Raw genomic sequence first — 27,045 nt, 5'->3', positions numbered from 1 at the left:
TTGTATTGCTTTAATAAATATTTTTAATATATCGTATAATAAGTAACATTTTTCTATTGTACCAAATACAATATAAAAATTTACTTTTTTAATGTATTTGTTCAGGTGCTGGTTGGGGCTCCAAGATTTTATATTGAGAACGTGAGCTTTCATTATAGTTTTTGAATTCCTTTCTCTTATAAAGTGAGCATGACTTAAAATGGATGTTAGATAGTCAGTTTTTGGGTTGGCTTAAAGAAATGAAGCACAATAGTGGTAAAGGTTTTCATAATAATTATAAAATATAACTAATATTGTTTATTTTAATATATGAATTAAAAATTGTTCCTCTGAGTTTTGCTCCTGGATTAACTTCAATATCCGTCTGTACTTTTTTTGACTTCCATTTTTTGTATAACCTCTCTAATTTAAACTTTTCGTTAATCAAAACAGCACTCTTGAAATAATTAGTTCGGATTATTGAATGTGCATTGTAACAGCAATGAAGTCTCAACTAAAGCTGCATTCAGACAGGCATTTCTTGCTCTGTTATGTGGAAATATTCATAATGGTACATGAACTTTTACAGTTGACCAGTTAAGTATCAATATTTTTTATAATACTTTTCTTTAGGATTGTATACAATTGGATATTTTTCTATTTCAATAATTAGATTTTTGTTTTTCAATATGCTTTCCTGCTTTTTTTTCTTGTGCTGTCGTTTTTGTTTATGTACAAAACGACGAGACAATTTTGATTGGTTGAATGTACGATTCTTTCTGTCAAAATCAACTTGGGGATTGATTCCAATGTAATGACTGTTGCTCCTGGAATGGCTTCGTGGCATAAAACAATGTCACATTATGTTATGTGTGCTTGTCTGAATGTAGCTTAAAAATATCACACTGCTATTTTGCTCAGATAATAAAAACTATAAAACCTTATTCCTCATTAATTAATAACTTCTAATACATAGCATTAGAAGGTGTTTTTAAGCATATAAAAATTTAAAAACAGTATATTTTTATCCTGTTATATCTGAAAGTATTCAAATGTTTATTTATAGAGAAATGAATACTTTTTATTTTGTAATATCAGAAATTTAATATTTGGTATTTATTTAGTTACTTTAATTTTAAGATTTATATGTCTAACCTCTTTTAAATTTCACTATATAAATCTCTAATTTATGGAAAAATAATATGCAAGCAACGTATAGAACGACGACGATGCGGTATGTAGACGAAACGGAATGTGTACCGGTGGACGAGAGTAATATGCAAGTGAAATTTATTAAGAATAAATTCGTAACAAGCTGCCAATATTAAAACAAATTTTACATTTTGGTTTTAAATGATTAGATTCAAAAACATATTTCTTGAGATTGTAAACTAAATATTTAAGATTTTACATTAAGATTTTTGTAATTATTTAATTTTTAGCTTGATAAAAATTAAATTTATATATAGACAATTTTTACAATTACTTGTCTTAACTCTGTATTTATGCTAGGATTTTTCATTTTTATACAAATATGAATTCAAATATATAAATAAAAGTAAAACGAAATTTATTTGAAAACATTTCAAAGTTAATCGTACATTTAATTGTACAGTAGAACTCCAATTATCTAAAGTAATGTGGACCAATTCTACCCCCTGGATAAGGAGCCGTCTATAAATGACGTCCACGTCGGACGGGAGGAAGGGGTTACTACGAGTCGGACGAGAGAGAGGGGAGAGGTCGAACTTCGACGGACATCCATTTCATTTCGTTAAATTTTATACAGTTTATGCATTTTATTATTCATAAATTGATAAAGATTTCGTGGGAGGTCGAGTTTTGTTTGACGTCCAAAGAGGGGAAGGGATTACGGAAACTCGGACAAACTGGGACAACGGAGGACGGGGAGTAAAAATTTCAAGAAAAATGCAGACGTACTTTATGACGGCACCTAACCGACAACCCGGATCAAACAGGTTGCCGTAGCCATTTTGGATAAAAAAAACTATGAATATAAAAAATTTATATGGTAGATCATTTTTAATAAACCTCTTTTTATGCCTTAGTGAATTTAATTATATTAAGAACAACATTTTTTACATTATTTTTTATACAGTTTTAAGAATAAAAATATTATCATAGTTACATTTTAATATGAATAATTAGTCTCACATTGAAGTCAAATGATGAACAGTAACAGAAACGAATCATTTTGGAATATATGTTATCATTTCGTACTTTCTTTTATGAAATACGGTATAAGAAAACTAGCGTATTCAATTGCAGATGTGCCTCGGATAACGAGTTCTAACGTATTTGATTTAAATCGACCGCGACTCTAAACTTGATTTATTATTTAAACCAAACGAAGGGACAAATTACTGGGTTGTTGTATGGCCAAGCTAATGATTAGAAAATTGATTAGTTTCTAATCATTAACTTAGCCGTACAATAGCACGATAATTTGGCACTTTGTTTGTTATTTGATTTAATGAGTATTTTACGTTATTTTAAGTGTCTTAATGTTTATATAAAAAATTGTAAGATTATTATTAAAAAACACAAAATGATCAACAACTGCCAACTGAAATTTATTTCTTTAATTTCCTTAAACATGTATAGTACATTTCTCTTCTTTTTCTATTTCCTGTCTGGATCTAAAAAAACTGTAGGTGTATAACAATTGTCTTTATTCACAGTTATAATATATTGTATGAAATACTTTTATAATAATTTGTAATGTATTTTTATAATGATAAATAATACTTTTGTAATCATCATAATAGTTTCTAAGGTTGTTTTAATTATCGTGTTTTAGTAAAGTCAGACAATATTTTAATTGAAAAAATTACCAAGAAGTAGATCAATAAGGTCAAAAACTGGGTTGAAAATGTTAGCATTTCTTAAATTTTACTTACTATTGAAGGTTTATTGATTAATTCGGCAAAGTAAATCAGTTTTATATGATAAATTTAATACCAATCATGTATTATTATAACCCTTTTTTTAAGCATTCAACATACAAAAAATAATAAATTAACATATCATAGCTATTTATAAATTATATCGTTGGACTGCAATTTGAAGAAATTGTACACCTATAAATTTCCACTATCGATTAAACATTAATTAAAATAATTAATTAAAAATGCTGGAATGAAAAATTGATATATTACAAAATTCTAATACATAGAAGTGCCACGTAAGTGTCTTCTTTCTTTCGTAATGTCCTTTACACACTTTGGGAACATAGTCTTTATGGCAGAGCCTATGTTACGAAAGAAAGAAGACACTTATGTAGTACTTCTATGTATTAGAATTTTGTAAAATTTCCACTGTCATCTGTCCTTTCTTAATCTCGGTAACAAAGTTAGATAGATGAAAGTCGAGACCAGATATGGAAAACTTAGGTCGGGAGGCCTCAATAAACTATGTACAAACTTCCGGTTTACACCAGAAGTCAATTTATTTCAATTCAAAATTTTTTTCTTGAAACGAGTTAGATAGATGACTGGCATGACTCCATTGCTAACAGGAAATGCATGACGTACAGGGGCAAGACACTATTAATTTGAGGTGGAGAGCATATATTTTAAATCAAATAAATTAAAAATATGATTAAAAATTGCAGCCTGGCATTGTGATGATGTCATAATAAATAATTGCTCATTGTAATTTGTCTTTATGATAGACAAATTTATACTATTTTATGAACTTATTGAAGTTTGTTATAGTTGGTTTATAGGGTCTATATTATTGAACTTATAACTTATTAATAATAGTATCAATATATATATATATATGTACAGATGTACAGTACATTTATAAATAAGATGTAATTATTATGTATATACAGTAGAGCATCGATTATCCGAATACCGATCGACTGAAACGTCGGTTAACCGAAAGCGTTCCGGTCGGCAAATTCAAATTTCCGCTAATGTTGTGGTGCTGCAACACTCTCCCCTCTCCCTGCCAACCTAAACTCTAGGCCTAGTTTAATGTACTACATTATGTAAGGTATATATTTGTAAGAAATGTGATACAAATTATATACAGTACAGTTTTGTGTTAATGTATTTTTCGTAAATGATGGTTATCCGAACAACCCCAGTCCCAAATTGTTTCGGATAATCGATGCTCTACCACATATATGTAATGTCGTGTTTTATTTGAGATGTTGAACTTCATTATTTCATTAGTTTCAGAAGAGATTTTTTTCTGTTTATATTTAAATTAAGATCTTAAGAAATGAAAGCTGCAGATCCATGTATGCTTTTATACAAAGCATTTTATAGAAGTGATGTCATTGACAATCACTATATCATTTATGAATAGTCTGACACAAGTTAAATCATTATTAATTACATAATTATTATTATTAATGTCATATTTCATATTGTGACTATTAATTATGTTTACATTATTGAGAAAAGATTTCATTCCTTTCTGTATCCTAGCATATCCTGAGACAATTTACCCATATATTCTATAATTATATATCAATCAATCTTTATTATTTGATATAACTTTTGTTATTACAAAGGGGGTTAAAAGAACATTATTGTTTACAGGTAGCTACATGAACAAAGAAATTGTATAATTTATACAAAGTTAGCTTAGAAAAATTATCACCGAGTATAATTTGATAACAAAAATCAGATGGCAAAGTAACAGCTCGGGTATCCAAAAAGAAGTTACAAGAATCGAGAAGGTGTTTTCTCATATCCATCACTACTGATCCACAAAAAGAACATTCTGAATCGTCCGAGATATTAATTGATTTGCCATTTAGGTTTATGGAGAACCTATTTAGTCTAAACTGTGCACCAAATGACTTTAGTTTATAACTCAAATCAGACAATAAATAAGGCATTGGACTCCACTTTCCATTAAGGAAGATTTCACTGTTCCAGCCTCTTTCAGTCAAATATTGAACATCCCTAAACCAATACAGGTCTCTCAATCGTCGATCACAGTCCAGAAAGAACTGACTCTCACTTAAACACATATAGCTATATGACAATCCTATATTATTTAATAATCCTTTAGCGATAGCTGGCCATGGCTTCAAAAAAGAATTACCATCCATCTTTGAAAGTCTTGTATATGTCAATTTTCGATAATCGTCTTCCGGTAGGTCAACTAGTTTCCTCCAAAATCTAAACAATTTTATCACCAATCCAATTGCGAGGGGAGGTCTTCCCAATTCCATTCTCAATGCAGACCCCGAGACAGATCTGTTAATATGAAACACCCGCTTAAAGTAGAATAATTGTATCGGTTCAAACTTGTCCACTAAAACACCGCCCCAAACCGGGAAAGCATAAAACATACTTGGTCCAATCAAAGAATCAAATAGTTTAAAGTAGTTATTTAATGACGACGCTTTGATTTTAATAAGTAACGAGACGAGATTGGAGATCCTAGATCTTGCAGCAGGCAACACCTTGTTTAAATGATAGGAGAATGTACCATGTGAAGAGAAATAAATACCCAGATATTTAAAGTTAGACGCAATTTGAAATCTATGGTTTTCTAAACTAAAACTATCTGTTTTTTTAAGTTTTCCACCTCTACGAAAGATCATAAGCTTTGTCTTTTCCAAATTAATTGTCAATCGATTATCTTCACAGTATTTCCAAGTAAGATTAAGTCTTTCTCTAAGCGAAGAAGCCGAATTAGCCAAGAGAAGGATATCATCAGCATAAAGAAGACAGTTAATTTCAACATGAGAAGATAAAGGTATCATAGAACTTTTACCTCTCAGAAGCCCAGGGAGATCATTCAAAAACAAAACAAAAAGGATAGGACTCAGTGGTTCTCCTTGAGGTAGCCCTCTATTGGACTCAACATAATCAGTGCTTAATGAAAAAGTTTCTATAAAATATCTAGTATTGGAGAAGAGACTCTTAAGTAAGTTTACAAAAAACGAAGAAAGACCAATGCTTCTAAGCTTATACCATAACAAATCATGATCAACTGTGTCGAAAGCTCTCTTGAGGTCAATAAATGTGGTATATAATTTCCCTCGTTTCCTCGATAGTGATATTTGAATAAGACCGGTCAAAATAAACAAATTATATTCGACACCTCTATTTTTAACAAATGCTCCTTGAACAGGTGTAACAATATTAAATTCGTTCATCCAAATCCGGAGTCGATTTGCAACAATAGTTGAAAAGACCTTTCTAAATACATTAATTAAAGCGATTGGTCTATAATTAGTTGGCGTCTGCCTACATCCCTTCTTATATATCATTCTCAAAGCAATTTGTTTCCAAGATAGTGGAAAGGAGCACCTAGACCAAAAGGAATTAAACATATCTAATATATCCATTAGTATTTCTGTAGAAAGGCATTTTATCATTTCATTCCTTATATTGTCAGGACCTGGGGCCTTAGATGATCTTAATTTTCTGATTACAACTTCTAATTCGCTCAGGGTAATAAAGTCATCCAAAAGAGGCACAGTATTATTAAGACTTACATCGATATAAATTACTGTATCTGGTCCAGCGAAATACTCTTGCAAATATTTTAACCAATCCGAGGGAGATATAGCATTTTCACACGGTTTCTTAATTCGAAACTTATTGACTAGTGACCAAAAATCTCTAGTATTTTTTGTCTTCAATAATAGTGAATTTATTTTAGACAAAAAGATCTTTTTCTTCGCCTTACATAGCAACTTGTAGCTTTTATTTAATTTACAATATTCGTCCAAGAGGTTTCTACTTTTGTTTCTTCGAAACATTCGTAGTATTCGGTTCTTAGATTTCTTTAGACGCAGACACTGTAAATCAAACCATTGCTTCTCAAATGATAACAAGGAAATGTTCTTCTTGACCATCCCACATCGTAAAGCCGAAGTCAACAAAATGTTTAATAATTCATCATAGTAACTCTGCGCATCCAGCGAAAAAGTGATCTTAATCGAGGTATACAGCGAGCTAACCAAAGATAAATAGTCATCCGATCTATCTTGTTTCCATACGTAGCGAATTTTTGGGAGTTTCAGAGTCCGTACGCTATCCGTCGTAAATTCAAATGAAATTGAGATTGGAAAGTGATCAGAATTAAAAATATCAAGAACTCTAAAATCCAATAATCTATCTAGTAAATAAACATTTACTGTTATTAGATCTATAACAGATAGACCAACTGTTGAAAGAAAAGTGAATTTAGCCGGATTGTCTGAGGCACATCGACCATTTAAAATATATAATCCGTGCGACTTAATCAGTTGTAAAAAACTTTTTCCTCTTTGGTTCAATGTTAAGTCATTAGATCTTCGGGAATTTAGAACATTAATATTACTCCCAGCATAAAAATTATCTAGTTCCTCGCCTATTCTGGCATTCATGTCACCTAAAATAACTATATCGTCGTCAGAGGAAATTCATCAACAAGTCTTCCATTTTTTTTAACAGAAAATCATAAAGATCTATTCTCATATAAACAAGAACAATAATCAAGCTTTGACTAAGTGAACAAGAAAATCTTCCATAGTTTAATTTAATCACCATAAGATTATCGGAGTTAAACAACATTTCCGAGGAACCCAATTTCTGGGAAACTGCAAGAATAAGACCGCCATAAGGACGACCGGGACCAATTGGCTTTTTAGCAAGTTGTTCGTATAGAAACAAATCTGAGTTCAACATAGAGAGAACCGGTTTGAAATGCTTAGTTAACCATGTCTCAGTTAAAGCAACTAAATCATAATTTTGCAATATATAAATGAACTCTTGGTCATTCACTGACAAGTCCAGCGTTCCTTGGCAATTCCAAGACAGTATCCTCATTTCTAAAGTTTTATTTGTCTCGTTAGCAGTTGTTCCACTTAACCTTTTTGGCTGGGTTTGTCTAAAAAAGTATCGATCTTCTGTAGTTCATTCGTATCCAAATTAAAAGTAAATCTGTCACCATCGACAGTCAGGCAATCGGCTTTCAAAAATACTTTTTTTTTCAAAGATTTTGCTTCCTGCAAAAAAAGGCAACAGTTTTTTACGCCTTAATCTCGACCTGTATGACAAATCGTCAAAGACTCTAATGCGCGAGAATGACGGCAACGCTTGAATTTTCTTTAAGTTTTTAAAGATAGCTCTTTTGTCATCTTGACTACAGAGTTTAAACAAAAAAAGTCGAGTACCCGATATTCGATAACTATTAACTACAGGAATAGACTCCCCGCTCTGTCTTTTAAATAATTCAATAAACCGATTAGCATTGTTAACTATTTCCTCGTCATCGCCACTCAAACCAGAAACAATGATATTATCCTTCTTCGAATCGTTATGAACCGAGTCTATATAATAATTTTGAAGAGAAAGTTTATCCATACATACAGTTTTAAAGGACGAAAGTTCAGCAATTTCTCCTTCCAGGCGAGACAGACGTTCGTCGTATTCCTTATGTAAATTAGACAGCCAGTCAAATTTCGACGACAATTCCTCCAGTTTCGATAGAATAGTATCGAAACGTTCCTCGAGGAGACATAGAATCTTCTGAGGTAGTTGAGAAGAAATATCCTGCGATGCAAAATAGTCCTCCAATCGAGATGATTTCAGCGTTGGTTCGCTTGGAGATCGGCGGCGTTTGCCGGCGGACGTCGAAGCTTTATTGCGAGGTGAAGAAGGTGGTGTACGAGACATTGGGCCTGGGTTAAGTTCGACTCCTCCAATAACAAGCAAAAAGAACAAAATTAAAAAAGAAAGTATCACAGTAGAAAAAGACATCTTCTATAAAGTCAATTAATGGAAGACAATAAATTGTAGTTCGAAACAGTAACTCGAAGAAAAAACCACGCCAGCAGCCAGCACTGTCAACAGCCTATAATTATATAAAAAGGAGGATAAGATTCTGTTATCTATAAATAGGCCAGCTTTGTTTATGTAACATATGTTTTCCACATAGACAAATCCTTCATTGATGTACTACAGGTCAAGACCACCATTCCAGTAATTCACAGAAACTAAAGATGTTTACACATTTAGACCCAACTTTAGACATCACACCCACAAACATTCTCAACTTTGCACAACATACATGTGAGAAAATAGAACATATCTTGATACTACCAGAGACAATTGTTTATTACATCAACACATAGTTTTGATGGTGTGTTGAAAATGCAGGAAAGTAAACCAAGACTTAAAGAATTATAATTACTTGGTGAAAGTTATAGATAATATGTGACCACAATGAGCAGAATGCTTGTGTACAAACATTCAAATGTAAGAAAAGGGGGAATGTATAAACAGTTAAAATGGAACAGAAAGGAGTAAAGTAACAAATATATATAAACAATTAAAAATGTAACTAGTGTAATACATATGTATAGGCACAAGTATATTTATGCATAAACAAAATTACTATATGCAGTGGAGGTGCAACGTAACTTAATTTCATTTAAACTTTTATATTATTTACTTATAATAAATCATTAATTATATAATAATTACTTCCTTCGTTTGGATTATTTTGTTTACACATTATTTTTATTTTATCTAGTTTGCATCGGACAACAGATCAGTCAGAAGCAGAGATTATTTATTTACAACTCAGAGATAAGATCCCACTCATTGTCACGCTCTTCCCAGAAATGTTAACGAAAGATACCATACAAGAATTATGCGATATTATACGAAAAAATCCGGGTTGGACTTTAGCGCATATCGTGGCACATTTTGGTCAAGTCGATAGTTTTAAAAATGAAATAATTTCTGGGTAAGTTAATATTAATTATAATTTATAAAAACTCATGGTAAAAAGTTCTCTTCTTCAATGTTTCCGTTGAAAAAATATTTATTATTATTATGTTTTTAATTAAATCTTATAAAACTGACCTTAAAGATGTGTAATAAATCAGCTACTTACAATGCAGGATAATAAGGACCTATGTATTATTAAATGCCAGATAGTTTTCTCTATATCTTCCTTCCCATCTTTTTCATATTTATTGCAAATTAATATTTTGGGGACATTAGTATAGTTTAGAGATGTCACAGTAGAGAGAGTTCTTAGTACTATACATACTATATTATACTATACTATAAAAATATAAGGAAGATGGATCTTTGTCAATTCAAAGACATTCAGGAACGTTAGACTAATTAATAGTTACACTGTTAAAATAGGTTTCTGGTGAATTTGTAAGAATCGGATGTTTTTCTCTTTCTTTAGCACGAAGTTAAATGAAAAAATTCTTTAAAAATGAAACATCTGGCTTACTAAAATAACAGAATCGTTTAAAAATAGTAACATAATGTTGACAATAAATCAAAAACCTTTAAATACTCAACAAAATTCATATATGCTTAATGTTTTTGACTATTTTTAATTATCTCCAGAACAAAAAAAAAGAATATTAAAAAACTTTAAATTACAAATTACGGCAAATAGAATAAGTAACATTAAAAATATTAACGTAATTTAAAAACTAAATAAATTGTAGTATTTAAAAATTTTAGTTTGTTTTTTAAGTAGTTTTGTTTTTCAATTCAAAGTAGATTTAATTCACAATATTTGTAGAAATTATAATAGAATTCAGTATTTGACATGTAAATAATTAAATTTATTATCTTACAAGTTTTATTCAATAATGTGTCATAACTAAATAATATTGCAGAAGTATTAATGAAACCTGTAAAGAAACCTTGGTTACTCCACTTCATATTGCAATTAAAAGGCAACACTTTTTATTAGTTCAAACATTGATAGCAATGGATGCAAGGCTAGATATTCTGGATGTAGACGGAAACAGCATTTATCATTACGCCGCAATAACGAACAAGGATATTATACAGGTTAGAAAGTTGTTTATAATTAGATTAAATGTATTGATTATGATAATGAAATATCAGTTATTAGAAGTTTATATATAAATTGAAAATTATCTTTGTTAACAAATAAATTAAATCTTTTAAAGAAAGCTTAAAATAGTAAAAGATAGAATCTGGCATAATTTATTCATTAATAAAGCAAGATATTCTGTACTACTACTGTCAAGCATGACTGGGAATTACGTAATTATTGGTCGGGCCTTTTGTCTCGGTCGGGTCGGTCGGAGCCCTCTTGTTAATATGTTACGGTAACACGGGGAAAAGAATGAAATACATTTATCCTACTATCTTCCCCTAATTAATATATTATGTTCTCATCAAACGCTACTCATTGTAAGACTGACCCGACTAGGACAGTGTGGCAGACCGTGACGGTACAGACACCTCTGCCATTTGTGTCCCGTATACGGAACAGTACCGAAAATTCTATAGCCTCGAGAAAGGTTTCCATGCTGTCTTTTCTGTGTAATAGAAAGCTTGATGTTCTTTTGGTTTCTTAAAAGAGATGAGGCAAAGCTTAAATAAAAAATTGCAATGTCAAATGATATGAAGTAGCACCATCTGGTCAACACTCTGACTTTGGATATAATAATAATAATATGACAATAAAAAATAATCATAAATAATAAATATTACAATGTGTTATGAAGTACCTCCATCTGTTGAGAAAGGACAATAAATCAAGCCACAAACAAATGAACAGACTTCAATTATTTTATTAATAGTTCTTTGTTGTGTAAACTCGTTTTTCTAGTTTAATTTTATTTGCTTCTTTTCCATTAATTAATTTAATTAATCAACTTTGTTTTTGTTCATACAACCATCAACTATAGCCATTTTGCATTATGACAAAATATATAATTAATAACATCAAATAATGTCATATTACTTTAATAAATATTTTTGAAATGATAACTGACATTTCTGTTAGATCCTATGGTCTTAACTTATATATTGCTTAGTCAAAGTGTATATATGTATGATTAACATATTAGTAGATTTGTTTATCTTAAGTTTATTCACTAACAATTATTACTATATTGTGTTTTGTGAAAAAACATGTAAAAATTAACTTTGATACTTTAAGTTAGAAATTTTTACAAATATTCTACAAATAATTTCAAAAGTAAAATGTATTTTAATTTTCTCATCTAGGTGTTGGCTTCCAAACCGAATATCGGAATTATAAACTTACGAAACAATAAAGGTCATACTCCTCTTCATTTAGCATGTCTAAATGATAAACCAGAATGTGTGAAAGAATTGCTACGATCCGGTGCAGATGTAAATATTGCCGGTACGGATGATGGAGTGCCTTTACAGTGTGCGGTGGAAACTTCAAGTGCAAGGTTTAAACTTTTTCTTTATTACAAACAAAATTTATTTAAAAATTATAAATTATATATCAGTATTTAAATTTTTTGTTCTGTAAATTCTTATCAAGTATTTTTTTTATCTAAAAGGTTTTTATGTCACCATTCTGTTCTATTTTTTGTTACAAAAATAAGCTTTTTCTCTATCTTATGTAAAATTACCGCCATACATCATCTTTTAACAAGCATCTATAAAATCTTGTTAATAATCTTAAAAAAAATAGATTCCTCTAAAAATTAAAATACAGTAGAACCTCGATTATCCGGATTGTTCAAAATAAACAAAAATTTTACAAATTTGCTGATTTGCACTTGGCGATTGCAACACTGTTTATGTACGTGATGGAATGCGTAACTTTTTTGTCCCAACAACGTCTCACCCGGCACGGTGGTCCTAAACTTTTTAATACATTTTGCGTCGTAATAAAAATATAACTTGACATACATATTTATAAATAATTTATATTCAGATTACATCATTTCTATGACCGAGGGCGGCGTAAGGCACGGGCGACTTGGGCCGCCGCCTACGGCCTTGCAGTCATAGGGGCCTCGCGCCTCGAAGGTTTATGCATTACTTAAAAGCCGTGAACGCGACGAAAAAATTTTACTCGTCATAAAACGATAATTAGTTTGCATTTTTATGAATAAAAATTTGACGGTTTCAACTGCTTTTTATTTTATAAAATCCGTCTTCTTACGCCACCAGAGGGCCTTTAAACAAGTAGGCAGTGTTAGTGTGGTCAGTAGTAGTCCAAATTCAAAACGAATGTTTGTTTCTTGAAAATTTGATCACAATTTAAATACAGTACAGTATTATTTTTCGATTATCCGGATTTTTCCTTATCCGGACTACCTTCATCCCCAATTAGTCCGGATAATTGGGTTCTACTGTATAAATTCTCTTTTTTTTTCTGATTAAGTTTCATTTTTAATGGAATGAATCCTGGTTTCTGTCACAATTTGGAAATATTCTTAGTTAAAAATCTCATATATATCAAGTATCTGTTACAAGTTTAATTTAATTACATTTTATATTAAAAGTTTAAACTTTATGCACCATATAGATTAATTTTCGGAATAATATGAGCAATATTATATTCTGTTAAAAAACTATTTAATTAGAACTTATGAGAGACTTATGATTTAAAACATATTAAGACACAAAAACCCATATATTGAATAATTGTTATTGGGGAATATATATACATTGTGTGTGTGTGTGTGTGTATATATATATATATATACTTTTAGGAATATCTGCATTTAATTATTGAAATGTATCAAAGAACATATTTTTGACATCACCGACTAAACTATATTAATATGTCATGATGATAAAATATTCATTAAGCAATTATCTCTAATACCTCAAGAAATTAGTCTGAATGTAAGATTCATCATGAATCTCTGTATTATTTATATCAAACTGTAAATTTATCTTTCTTTTCTTTAAACTTTTATAAGGGAAAATAATTATATGACATTTAAAGAGACAGAATTGACAATAACTTTTATTTTTTTGAAAACTTTTTGTTGAAATAATGGAAAATAGATATTGCCACCAGACATAAGAATTATGAATAAAATATAATAAACTAGTTAAATTTTTAAAAATGAAAGACTATATTCAAGTAAAATATGCTGAAACTTAATTACTTTGAACAGAATTTATTTATTTATGATAATGAGTTTATAAAGTAAATTTTTTTTTGGTCAGACTTAGTTTTTATAGTAATTTAATTTCTTCACAGAATGTTTTTTACATTTATACATTGACAGTGGAAAAGTAATCGTAACAAATTGCCATTTTTTTTAAATTATTTTATTTGTAAATTTTTATTTAAAAAGTTTGATTAATTTTAAACAAATTAAATTATTCTTATTTTTCTAGCTAATCCCCTTTTTAGAATGAAATGATCCTTAATTTTAATCCTGTATTTAGTTCAGTGTAAAACTATCTTTAGGTAGATTTTATTTAGTGCTAAATTTTATTAAATTTTTCAAAATCTTATTTTATTTTAAAATATTTATAATCACACAACAGTTGTGCTAAAGAAATCATTGATATGTATCCAAATCAGCTGCATGCAAAGGATATGAAAAATGGAGGGACACCTTTACATTGGGCTAAGACTGCGCAGGTAATTAAATAATTATCTCTGTTTTGATATTTTTTAAAATAAATATTTCAATTTGCTTATAATTATTATAAATATTGTAATACAAGAAACACATACTTAACTAATGTTGCATTAGAATGTATATTCAGATACATTCTAGTGACTTAATCTGAAAGTTAAGTTGTTATTCCAATATGTCAAAGTTAAACTTAAATTACAATGATCAAATTACTGTTTCAGTATTTAAGATTTTTGTTAATGTTAATAAAATTGGAAAATCAATATATGCATTGTTTTTTTTTTGTAAATGATGATGATGATGGTTAATTTTTTTCTCAGCTTTTTATGAATAAAATACATTGCTTTCCTTTTAATCAGAACTCTGCTTAATATAGACAAATTTTGTTTATTTTTCTGCTAAATGTTCCAGCAAAAGCAAAAATAAATTATAGATTATTTTTTAAAATTAATATGTACTACATATCTTAAAGTAAATATATATATATACACAAAGTACAGTAAATCCTCATGTAATTACACATTTAAATAACTTCACTTAAATACCCCTGGGTAATTAAGTGAAACATTTCTCTTTCAGTACTATAAGACTAAAATAGCAATGGTTTATATTGTTATAATTGCCTATATCACATTTAAATGCCTATCTTTCACCTACACTTACACAAAGCACTGCTCCCACCTCCTTTGCCAATGCGTTGCACCGAATAATTCTTGCCAGTTCTTTTTATTTCTCGGAAATACCTGGTTTTTGATGTTATGGCAGGTCAAGTCAGCTTATTTTGACTTAAAAATCAACATAATTGTGACCATAGGGCCGGTATCTCTTTGATACCACGTCAGGATGACACCACTGTATCCTTAGATTGATACAGAAAATCAATTGCGCGAGCGGTTACGTATGGGTTAGACCCGGAATGAAGCAAGTGGAGAGGATGACGGAAGGAATGCACCCAGAGATTTATATATAAAAATATACCCGTTTAATTTTTTCCATAGGTCTAATTAGGTACAAACGATTACTTTACAGGCGATGATAAGTTACATGACGTGTGATCCGCGAACATTAATCTACGCGGATTAGAGAGAGAGAGAGCTTACAAATATTCGCGTGTAGGATAAATACCTTAAGATATGTAGTCGGATGTCGATGTAATAATCGATGATATCCTTATAGACCGTTGTAGGCGTTCGGACTAAGAATAGATGATCTTGTAGTAGATCGTCGGTAATGACTCTGTCCACTAACAGGTAATAGTTGTTCAGATAGGAAGTGTAACGATGACAGTTCGGCTTGAATATCGATGATGAGGGAGGATCGGCGGCGACAGGTAACTATCCTTTTGAGCGCACAAACACACGGTCAGTAACAACTTCTTCGTCTTACTCATCGTGCTCCCTTTTTATATGGGGAGGGAGTTTGCAGGCCCTTCTTTGATTTCGTCAGAAGAGATGATCTTCTTGGACCAATAAAATTATTGGTGACGTAGTCGTGTCACCGAAATTTGACTCATCTTAACAAGGAACTCAACTTGTGGGAATCGAGTTTAGACCGCTCTTATCAGAAAGTTTTATCAGTTGATTTCCGTTTAACTAACCCTTTTTGGTCTACTTCGTTCCGTTTTGTATAAAATGTAGAGTTTGCATAAAATATAGTTAAAAGATTATAAAGGTACATATAAATGCTAAAGTTCACAATATCCCGATCGTCACATAATCATTCTCTCCTTGCTCTAAATCTTACATTGGAAGCCTTTGCTACTTCCTGTGCATGGACACAAATACATTTACTGTTATAGCAAATTCTTTTTCCTCTGCTTTTGTATCCATTGTACAGAAGTAATTTTCATTTCAAGATATTGGACTGTAGAACATTTTGGATGATGCCATTGCCTTCATGCTCTTGAGATCGAGTTTATTCGTTTTGAGTGGAAGTTGAGTTTATTTTATCTTCATTGTTTTGCCATTCTTGTATCCTTTTACAAGCTACTACTTATTTTTTCAGCTAAAATAGAAATATTTTCATTTTCTTATTTCAGACTAAATAAAACTTTTTCTTAAATTCAAGGGTTTATGGTTCATAAACTGTTTTTTAGAGGCCATAACCAGTTTTGTCAAACTGAACTAAAACTGTATAGTGTAAGAGTTTTTATATGGTATATAATGGCATAGAATACCTTCAAGATTAAAATTATGATAGTTGCCTCAAACTCTTCTCTCAAGAAACTGTACATCTCTTTTGTGATATATGCTTTTCATATATGGAATATGAAAAGCATACTCAGAAGTTTAGTATTCATAGGAAATTAATATTTCTAAGAAATACCAATAAGAGATGGTTGGTATAGAACAGTGTGGTTAATAATCCCTATTGCAATCCATCAATGAAAACCAACAATGCTGTAACACGAATATTGGTAATTACAAGTAATAAAAGACAGGCTGCCATAATGGACCACTTCTGGCTTATGTAGAAACAATCTAGGGGAAAATACAAGGGTCAGTCATATATAAACTGAACTTTTTATCCTTCTCTTTACTAAATGAATACAGTCAAACCTGTTTTTATGCGGGGGATAGGGACTGCATTAAAAAAAAAAACGCATAAAAAAAAATCTCACGAAACTTCACGAATGGCTGTAAATAATAGTTTTCGCGACACAATTAAAAAATATTTTTTTTATGCGGTCAACAGGGACCGCATAAAAAAAAGTCTCACATAGAAAATAACTCAAAACCGTACGAAATAGAATTTATTGACAACAGATGTCAGCACTTGACTGCATCGTCTGGTCTATCGTCTGTTTTACATATTTTTGTCCAGGTGGTGTTTTGTTGACTTAAAAAGTAAATTATTTCATTTTTCGCATATTCATGCAATAATATTACTATAATAAGTGCATTTATGCTATAATAAGTCAACGTAAGACATGACGAATCGCACGAGACTAGTCGCCAACTATACCGCACAAATTAAAAATTCGCATTATAAAAATCGCAGATAAAAAGAGCGCATAAAAACAGGTTTGACTGTACTTTTAAAATGTACACATAAATCATTATTCTCTGACATTTAAACACTTTTCCCACCAGTTTGACAAATTTTTGATTCCTGCATCATAAAAACTAGTGGGTTGTGCCTGAAGCCACTCGCATTGTTCTACCTCTTCATCATTTTTAAATTGTTGTCCTCCCAATGCTTCCTTGATTGGTTCATTCAAATGGTAATCAGCTGATGATACATCTGGGTGGTATGGGGATTGTTCACAGTGATCCATTGCATTTATGTTAATATGTCTTGGATTATATGGCAGTGTGAGAGCAACATGCTGCAGGTGGTGACACCATGTCTTTTGGACCAATAGGCTGCAGTTTGCAGTAGTAAGCAGCATTAACTGTTCTGTGTGGATTACAAGAGTTCTAATGTACACAACCCCTCTTTAATCCCAAAACAAAATGGTAAGAACCTTACCTGCAGACAATGATGTTTTTGCCTTCATGGGACATGCTTTTCTTCGCCATTCCTATTTGGCTTGCTTTGACTCTGAAGTATAATGATGCACCCACATTTAATCACGACCTTCTTTAAATCTGGATTGTTAGCAAAACTCTTCTCAAGTTTTCGCTTGCCAAATTCATCTAACTTATCTCTAATTTATCTGAAGATGCTTCCTTCAAAAATTGCAGCTTGAGGAATTCCACACCCGTTGAATGCAAATCAGAAAGCTGATCAAGTTGAAATTTGTCAGAGACTGCTGAATCAGTACAAGTTAGAGGAGGATGCATGTTTAAATTGCATTCTCACCTGTGGAATGCAATGATTTAGAATTTTGAGTTAAGACCAAGTACCTACTACTAACATCTGTGGATGTTGAACAAAGATGCCATTTCATGTAAATGCAGTAAATTTAAACTTGAAAATTTGCAAATTATTACCATTATTCGAGTTAATTCATTCCTTTTGACAAATGATTGTGATTCTAGCAACAATGATATTTCAGTATAGTATAAAAATGGATGACCTATGAAAAATACACCGTACCCTGCAATTTAAACAAAAATTTTTACTCGAGATTTTTATCGAATGAATTCTTTTCATCTTTAGCTACAGCTTGGCTTTAGCCCTAGGTAATTTTTAGCACCATTTTTTTTTTTTTTTTAAAGCACTCTGCATCCCCATTTTAAACTTTTTTAGTACCCTAAAATCCTATCTTTACTAATGATGATTGATTTTATTTAATAATTGATTTATTTTTAAAATTTGGTAGATTAAATTGCAATAATAAAAGATATCCAATATCACAAATAATTTGAAAATCTTGATATGATGAAATTTTACATTAATTATTTGATGATTCATACAATTACATGTGACTTATTGGTTTAGTTTGATAAAATTCATCATTATGAACGTGGTCCAACTCCTAACTTAAATTTTCTCTGTCACTAGGAACTGACAACAAATTCAAATTTCCTGTTTTTTCTTAGGTAAGCTTATGCATCTTTTTTATGGAATAGTGCCAGTCAGATTAACATGCACAGTTAGGCGATATAAGATATGATGATGATGGGTATTCTAAACACGATCAAGTCACACTGTCATTAAACTCGTGACAAAAAATGAGGTTAAACTGGTCGAAATATTCAAGAGATTAAAAGCACATTTAGGTATCAATACTGTCTCTAAGTTGTGAATGTACTACTGATGTACAGATGCCAAAGCAAGAAGCGTTTCCATTGTTAAAAAAATGGAGAAATGATACAGCTGGAAAAATAATGCAATGTTTCGGAACAATGAAAATATGATATTCTTCGGTGTCTTGGAGCTTAGAACCAGTATTAATGTTAAATACCGTAGTAATCTCTGTCTACAATAGTGAAGTAGTGCTCCCGAGGAAATGTCCACAGTTAATTAAAAGATGACATCATTTTCATTTATGACCATGCATGACTATGCTATGGTGAAAACTGGTTTCTACTATAAACTTTAATACATTACTGAAATTCTTTGTTAGGCTATGATTTATTTTAATTATATTGGTGTACCCCAGGTTACGACCATCTCGTGATAAAACAGAGCGCAGATACAATTGTCATATATTTCTACCCTACCACAATCTAACTTAACTATCCCCATTAATATGATGCTTCGTCTGTTCCAGTGTTGCCACCTGTCCGGTTTTTGCATCGTGTGTCTAGAAGTCCAAAAATGTCTGGGTGTTAAGAAAATTTGGCAAATCGTCAATAATTAATTATTTTTTAATGATATAGTTGATTTCATAACCAACGAACAGAAATGGTGATAATTTAATTAGAAGTCATTTATAATAACATGCTGGAATAGGGGTCCAGATACTGAGCCTTGAGGACAGCCTTTATTTAGGGAGCAAGTTGTTTTTTTTTTTTTTTTAATAAAGTCCAATTTAAGCTCAATTGTTCTGTCTTTTAAGAAATCCTTGAGCAAGTAGAAAATATTTTATGATACTTTGGTATCCCTGATAAGTTTTAAAATTGAGAGCCATCATGCATTGTCAAATGCACCTTTAATATCTAGAAATATTAACAAAGACATCAATCTATTCTTCTTTCCTTGCTGTAGAGTATCATACAATTTAACAAGAGCATCGTGTGCAGAATGCTGGGACATGAAATCACATTGATCATTGCTCAAAAACTTTTCACGAGGTGAAATAGTCTTTAAATAAAACAAAAGTATGGAATATGGCAACAAGTATTTGATGGAACCTGGAGTATGCCTGTATTCTAATTTGAATTTAATAAACAGACAATCTCCATATAACATTTAAAACTTGTACAAAACTGCTTTCTTGGAGCCAAGTATTTTCATTAAAGTTCAAGTATGTTTGAGCTGGTTAATATCATCATGGGCAACTAAAGTAGCAATTTCTACATTTGATATTCTATTACAGTGGGTGATTGGTTAACAAACAAATCGGATAACAAACACTTTTGCAAAAGATTTTTATGTTTGGATGACGAACACCTCACGGAACAAACACAGGAAGAAGTGACATAAAATAATGAATATAGATTAGTCTTCCCTTGTCTTCAGACAACAATTCGAAACTTTTCGGAGCGCAGGAGATGTCGAAATTGACGCTCAACCCAGTATATACTGATTGGATAGTATTCCTTCGAACTTTGAAATTCTCACTTGTAATTCCAACCTTATATTTTTCTGACAGAAACAATTCTTTTATAGTATTCGTGAGACTGTCAGGTGGGCACTCGTAAAGTCTTATGTCGGTTTTTATTTTTGAAAGGTGAGAGTATAATAGCACAGGTAGAGAGTGGGCAGAAAATGTCTGATGTTGCTGGGTGGTATGGCTCGAACAGGTATACAGTAGGCTACAGTTCAATCTTATCTAACAAAGATACAGTACAATCAAGAAGATTCAGTAGAATCAAGAAGAAGCAGCTTAAGGAGTAACAAAAATAACATCAGAGAAATAAAGAACATTGAAGAGCTCATAATGGAACCTGAAATTGATCTGACAACAGAAGAATGTCAAGAACTGTTGAATGAAGAACACCAAGAAACTTGGCAAGATACATTCTCTTCTGAAAAAGAGGATTAATGCCGATATCTGCTATTAAACATATTTTGAAGAAGTAGGATGCTAGAACAACGGTCTTAGAATGGCATCGAAACCAAGTTGAGGTTAATAGGCTTGGAGATCTATACAATTACAATGCTACTAATTACTTCTGAAAAATCCCGAAGCGTCGACATTAGACAGATTCTTTAACCCCCACAAATGGAAAAAAACCTGACTAATAAAAATGCAAGACTGTGTTTATATGTGTTTTTATTATTACATATATATAAACTTAGTAAGAAAGTATATATTTTTTTATTTTTTGAGGTCTCTAAAACGAATTAATCAAATTCCCATAAAAACCTATGGTAAATCGATAATCGGTTAACAAACAATTCGGATAGCGAACAGAGTCTTGGAACGGATTATGTTCGTTAACCGATCACCCACTGTACTTCAGAAATTTCAAACAAATTCTAAAAAGTTAAGTAGATGAATTGTAATAAATTTCTACCTTTCAGGCAATTTCTTCTTTTACAAAGTACATTAGAGTGTCGTTTATCCGAAAGCCAATCAACCGAAACGTCGGTTAACCAAAAGCATTCCAGTCGGACTGTGTCGGCCGAATCGAACGTTTTTGATACCAGATTAACTTCCAAAATGTAATTTTTTTTGTTTTCATATTTTTCAATATATTTATTTTGTTTGTGCAAAATAAAGAAATAATTTATAACGATACAATAGTCACGATTATTATTTTAAAAAATTTACGTTAAGCTTAACATCGACGAAAATTCAATGCGAAGCGAACACGCAACAAAGAAAAATTTCAACATCGGATAGGTTAATATATTTTTTCGTACATAATCGGTTATCCGAACAAACCCAGTCCCCAATTGATTCGGATAAATGACGCTCTACTGTATTTCTGATTAAACTTTTTGTCCTTCTCCATTCCTGTCTTCCCATCTTTGATGTTAACTATCTCTGACTTTTAGTTCTTTTGCTGAATCCATGCTTTTTGGCTGTCCATATATTCTTCTCCTTTCTTATTTCTTTCAACAAGCTGGCATTTTTCCATTTAACATCTTTATTCATAACCTCAACCCATGTGAAAGTAGTTGGGCTGTGATGAATAATGTGTTGATTTTCTTCAGTAAAATTATTTTGTACAAGTTTTGAACGTATTATTTAAAATCTTAAACATAATTTAATAAATATGCTTTAAAATATACTCAGACTTAATTATAATACAGTGGATTCCGCTTAATTGGGACACATTGGGACTAATCCATTTTGGCCCAATTAAGCAGCTGCCCCAATTAAATGAACTAATAATAAATTGTACAATAAAATATGTACTATGTAGGTAAATAATAATAATTAGGTACCTATTTTAATGCTTTATTAAACCAAAATACAGAAAATATTTGTACTATAAATTTGCCAGACTCGTGACGATAGATAACTGATTCGCATAATGCTAGTGTTGTAAAATATTAGTAGTGACATACACAAGGGTTGACCATTCGATTCGTTCCTGATGGAACAATTTTTCCTTTCTTTCTTTTTAGTTAGAATATGTTCTAAGTAAAAAGGAAGACAGAAAAGGGTTCGTCCAAAAGTCATTTTATGGTCTTTCTTTGAGCAGTTTCTTTTACTTGGAGATGGGCCACTTTGCCAGGAGTGTCCGTAGAATCTGCCAGCTCGATGCTAGTCTCAACAACTGGATGGCTGCTGTCTGAATCTATATGTAATTATACACACAATACCTTTCAAGGGAAACTTAGCTGTCTTCCAACTCGGTCGAGAGACCTCGAAAAATTGTCCAGCTTTCACTTTTAAGGGGATCGTCCGGTCCAATCCAAAGCAAGGTCAGTAATTCGAATTCAGATCCGTCTCAGATGAAATCCTCAAGTGATACGTCCAGCTATGCTTGACCCCCTTTGGAAAAACCGAACTGCCCAAGCAAAACAAAATTGCTTTGTCTCTGCCGATCGTTAGCCCTACACGACATTAATGTACTGTACATAGTGCCTACATATTTTCGGAAGATTACTAAAATATATCAAAAATTGCTAAATTCCTTTTCTGCTACTGTCCCAATTAAGTGAAAAGTTGTGCCAATTAAGCATTAAATTATGTATTAATTTATTAGTTTGGTTTCCATTCTTTGAGATTTGGCCCAATAAAGTGGCTGCCCCAATTAACCGGTGTCCCAATTAAGTGGAATCAACTGTATATTCATAAAAAATTTCTAACATTTAGCACCATTATGGTTGGAAGAAATTTGTTATTTGAAGTCTTTTTCTCATTTATTTTTTAAAATATTGTATATATTAACATCCAGTTAATATAAGGTGTTAAATAAAAAAGTTTTCCCATGTATTTTTAGTGCTTACAAGCATTAATAGAACTTGGCTGTAAGCTCGATTCAAAAAACTTCCAAGGAGATACGGCATTGCACGTAATGATTCAACATAATCGTTTTGCTTGTGTAATGGCATTATTGAGCAATGGTGCAAATCCTAACTTGGTAGGAAGTGATGGAAACACACCTCTTCATTTAGCAGTGAAGGTAAATAAATTTTTAAAATTATATTATTGATATAAAAACAATATTCTAAAAATATTTTCATTTGTTTTACAGTCGGGCGACATAACTCTTGTGCAGGCTCTGATTGTTTTCGGTGCCGATATTAATTCCGTAAACGGTAACGGAGAAACACCGAGACATATTATATCTAAAATAAAAACGTCTCAGAAAGAATTGCTTTACGTATTACATGCAGTCGGAGCCAAAAGATGTCCGGTGCAACAAGAAGAATGCTTCGACGGCTGTTCGAATGCCGGTACTTTCGACGGTAGAAATATAATTTATAATTTCTCTTCTGTTCCGAAATGTAAATACATTTTTATTATTTGAATTTATTTAATTGAAATTTCTGTTTATAATATAAATATAATTGAGTAGTTATTATTTTTATAATATGAAAGTTTTGAAACAATCTTTTGCAGTGTACGACGAACTAATCGGAGCAGCTGCCGTCGTAGCTGCATTACAAAAACACAAAAATCAATCGTCTTCCAAAAATACAGACGAAACAGATGCATCGAAAATGACAAAAAGGTGTCGCTTGCTCTGTCTCGACGGCGGTGGGATCAGAGGCTTAGTTTTAATACAGATGCTCTCCTTTATTGAAAATATTGTAAATATTCCAATTATTCATTGTTTCGACTGGCTAGCGGGAACTAGTACAGGAGGCATACTTGCACTTGCACTTGCAATAGGTAAGATTAATTGATACTGTATATATCAGGCATGGGCAAATGCTGCTCTTTTTGAGTTACGTGCGGCTCTTGCCGAAAGTGTTAATTTCTGTTTTTTATTATTATTTTTACAATTTTATTTTTATAATTTTGTAAAAATATGTTTATCAAAAAGTTCAATATTTGTTTTATATTATATTTATATTATATAATAAAATCGCGCGCCTTACCATGCTTCTGTCACGACAGTGCAGAACTGTGGCTCCCGTGCATTTTGCAAAACCTACATTTTGGCTCCCACTGAACTCTTGCTTGCCCACCCCTGGTATATATAATTCAGTTTTGTATAATATTTTGAACATTTGTATTAACTTATAGAGAAGGAATTTAACTTCTTTTACAATAACTTTTTAAAACATTATTCATTATGTATGTACAACTGTATTTTAAAGAATATATTTTATATGCATAATTTTTTTTAAAAAGGTTCTGTGCATTTAGATGATGATGTATGCTGTGAACCAAATGAAAACCCAAAAAATTAATAAAAACTAATACAAAAACCAAGTTGGATGTCATTACATTATGTCATTATTTAAAGGTAGCTGTGATATTAAACTGATAAACATTGCTTTCTAGTGGGGACTGGAATTATTAGTACCTCAAAATGGCAGTTCCACTAAATCATACATCAAGTTTCAAATATGATGTGTAGTTTGATTTCTCAGTATGGAAGGTGTTAAACCAGTGAAAGTTTATTGTAGCGTGTTGGTTGTGTATATCCCTTGTATATGAGTAAAACACAGCTGAAAAGTTTTCAGAATCACCACTGGCGGTGTTTTGTTGGAAATATTTTTCCTGCACTGCATTAATAAATCTTTTCTATGTATTAACTCTAAATTTCACATCAATCTGGCCATTAATTAGGTTTCTATAAGGATTGAAATGAGATACCCTGTGTGCCTGTTTGTAAATGGAGGAAAATGAAATTTGAGTTGTTATCAAACTTTTCCATTTGGAAGGAAAAACCACAAGAGAAATTAAATCCAGGTTGGACAATGTTCTTGGTGGTTCGTCACCTCCATTTTCTGTGGTAAGTTTTAGGGTTTTGGAATTCAAATGTGACTGCACGTGCACAAGTGACGAACCACATTCGGGACATTCAAAAACTGCTACTACTGTGAAATTGGGAATAAAATCCACAACATGGTGTCAAATCATCACCAGATCAAAGTGCATAAAATTGAGGTTGCTGTGGGCATCTTCTGTAGACTACCCATCTATAGGAGATGCCCACAGTGTTCATAATTTGTGTAAATAATGAATTAGTTTTAAAGAAGTTGTCTGCAAGATGAATGCTGCATTTGCTCAGTCTGGAGCAAAAATGCATTCGAGCCCAAATTTTGGCCGACAGTTTGGAATTATTTAAGAGGAATCCAATGGATTTCAAGCAACGATTTGTGACAATGGATGAGACCTGGATTCACAACTACACACTGGAAACAAAAATTCAATCAAAACAATGGACTGGAGATGGTGAGTGGGTTCCAAAGAAGGCGAAGACCATTTGTTTGGCTAGCAAGGTGATGCCGAAGGAATTTTGTTAATTGACAATCTTAAAAGAGGAAAACTTGTCAGTGGCCAATACTATGCAACATTTTTAGCAAGCAACAATCGATGAGCAATACTATGCAACAATCTCAAAGCAGCAAGCCAGGAAAAACATCCTAAAACGATTAAAAAAAAAGTGGTGTTATTGTGATGATGTGCCCACTCATTCAAATGCAGCCATTCGGCAAAAACTGGCAGAAATTAAGTTCAAAATCCTTTTGCATCTACTGTATTTGCTAGATTTGACTTCCTTAGACTATTACCTATCCCCAAAACTCAAAACATTTCTAGCCAGTACGAGATTTTGGTTCAATGAAGAGGTGATCGAGGCCATAAACAGCTTTTTTAGGGGCCTCGGAGAAAATTGTTCCCGGGAGGGAATTGGAAAGATGGAGAAACGTTGGTGTGTTAATATTTAAGGAGATTATATTGTAAAAACAAAATAAATGATTTTCAAGTTATGCTTTGTTTTTATTGCCACTTAGGAAACTTTTCCATCCATCCTCGTACAAGTTAATATGGATGTTCATAAATAGTGTTCGGTATTAAGGATTCTCCACGGCCCGGACAAGCATGCTACGTTACGACACCAGAATGAATTGCAATAGTTGATAACCTGATTGTTAAGTTTAATGTGACAATTTTCTCAAAATTGTTTCACAGAAGAACTTTATTTGTTGGTTTTGTAACCAGGGTGATTCAAAAAGTTGGTCTCAAATTTCAGTATATAGAGGGGATGAAATGGAGCCACTTTCAAACATGATTCTGAGTTGGTACAAGCTAGCTAATGTAAGGAATTATATCACAGAGAGGACACAACAACATAAAACATATTAATGAACAAATGTTTAATAATGATACAAAGAGTACATGAATGTAAGCGAGTACAAATGAAATGGTGCTGTTACAAAAGTTTGAATTGGTGTACACCCATATTTGGTGCAGACTTTGCAATCTTCAAAGGAAACTCTGGCACACCCTCTCAAATATCCCATACATCTTCTGGATGCCTGCTGCCAGTGGTGCATAGATGGTACAATATCAAAAAGATTTTCTTCCCTGAAATCAGTAGTTAGCATTCAGTGGAGGATGTGAGTTGAATATTAATTATTTTGAACATGATTGCAGTGATGTTTTGCTACATAGAAATTCAAGACTTTTGTTAATTTTTCTAATTTTTATTTCATCTGTTGTCATAAATTCAAAGTGTCTGGTTATTTGAATAATAAATAACAGAAGGCTTTGTTTGAAAGATTGTTTT

General features: G+C 31.6%; 1 protein-coding gene across 1 annotated transcript in view; it reads left to right on the top strand.

The window, feature by feature from the left end:
• iPLA2-VIA (calcium-independent phospholipase A2 VIA) overlaps window positions 1–27,045 on the top strand; it is a 42,564-nt gene that overhangs the window by 5,563 nt on the left and 9,956 nt on the right. The window contains exons 3-9 of the mRNA XM_067272297.1: window positions 9,499–9,714; window positions 10,616–10,793; window positions 11,985–12,178; window positions 14,250–14,346; window positions 23,299–23,481; window positions 23,554–23,806; window positions 23,922–24,194. Of these exons, the coding sequence (XP_067128398.1) occupies window positions 9,499–9,714; window positions 10,616–10,793; window positions 11,985–12,178; window positions 14,250–14,346; window positions 23,299–23,481; window positions 23,554–23,806; window positions 23,922–24,194 (1,394 nt within the window). The remainder of the gene's footprint in view (window positions 1–9,498; window positions 9,715–10,615; window positions 10,794–11,984; window positions 12,179–14,249; window positions 14,347–23,298; window positions 23,482–23,553; window positions 23,807–23,921; window positions 24,195–27,045) is intronic.

This window comes from Centruroides vittatus, unplaced genomic scaffold (assembly GCF_030686945.1).
Source record: "Centruroides vittatus isolate TY-2023 unplaced genomic scaffold, ASM3068694v2 contig_436, whole genome shotgun sequence".
In the NCBI taxonomy this organism is placed as follows: Eukaryota; Metazoa; Arthropoda; class Arachnida; order Scorpiones; family Buthidae; genus Centruroides; species Centruroides vittatus.
Note: the sequence above shows the minus strand (reverse complement) of the source record. Positions and strands in the feature narration are given on the sequence as shown.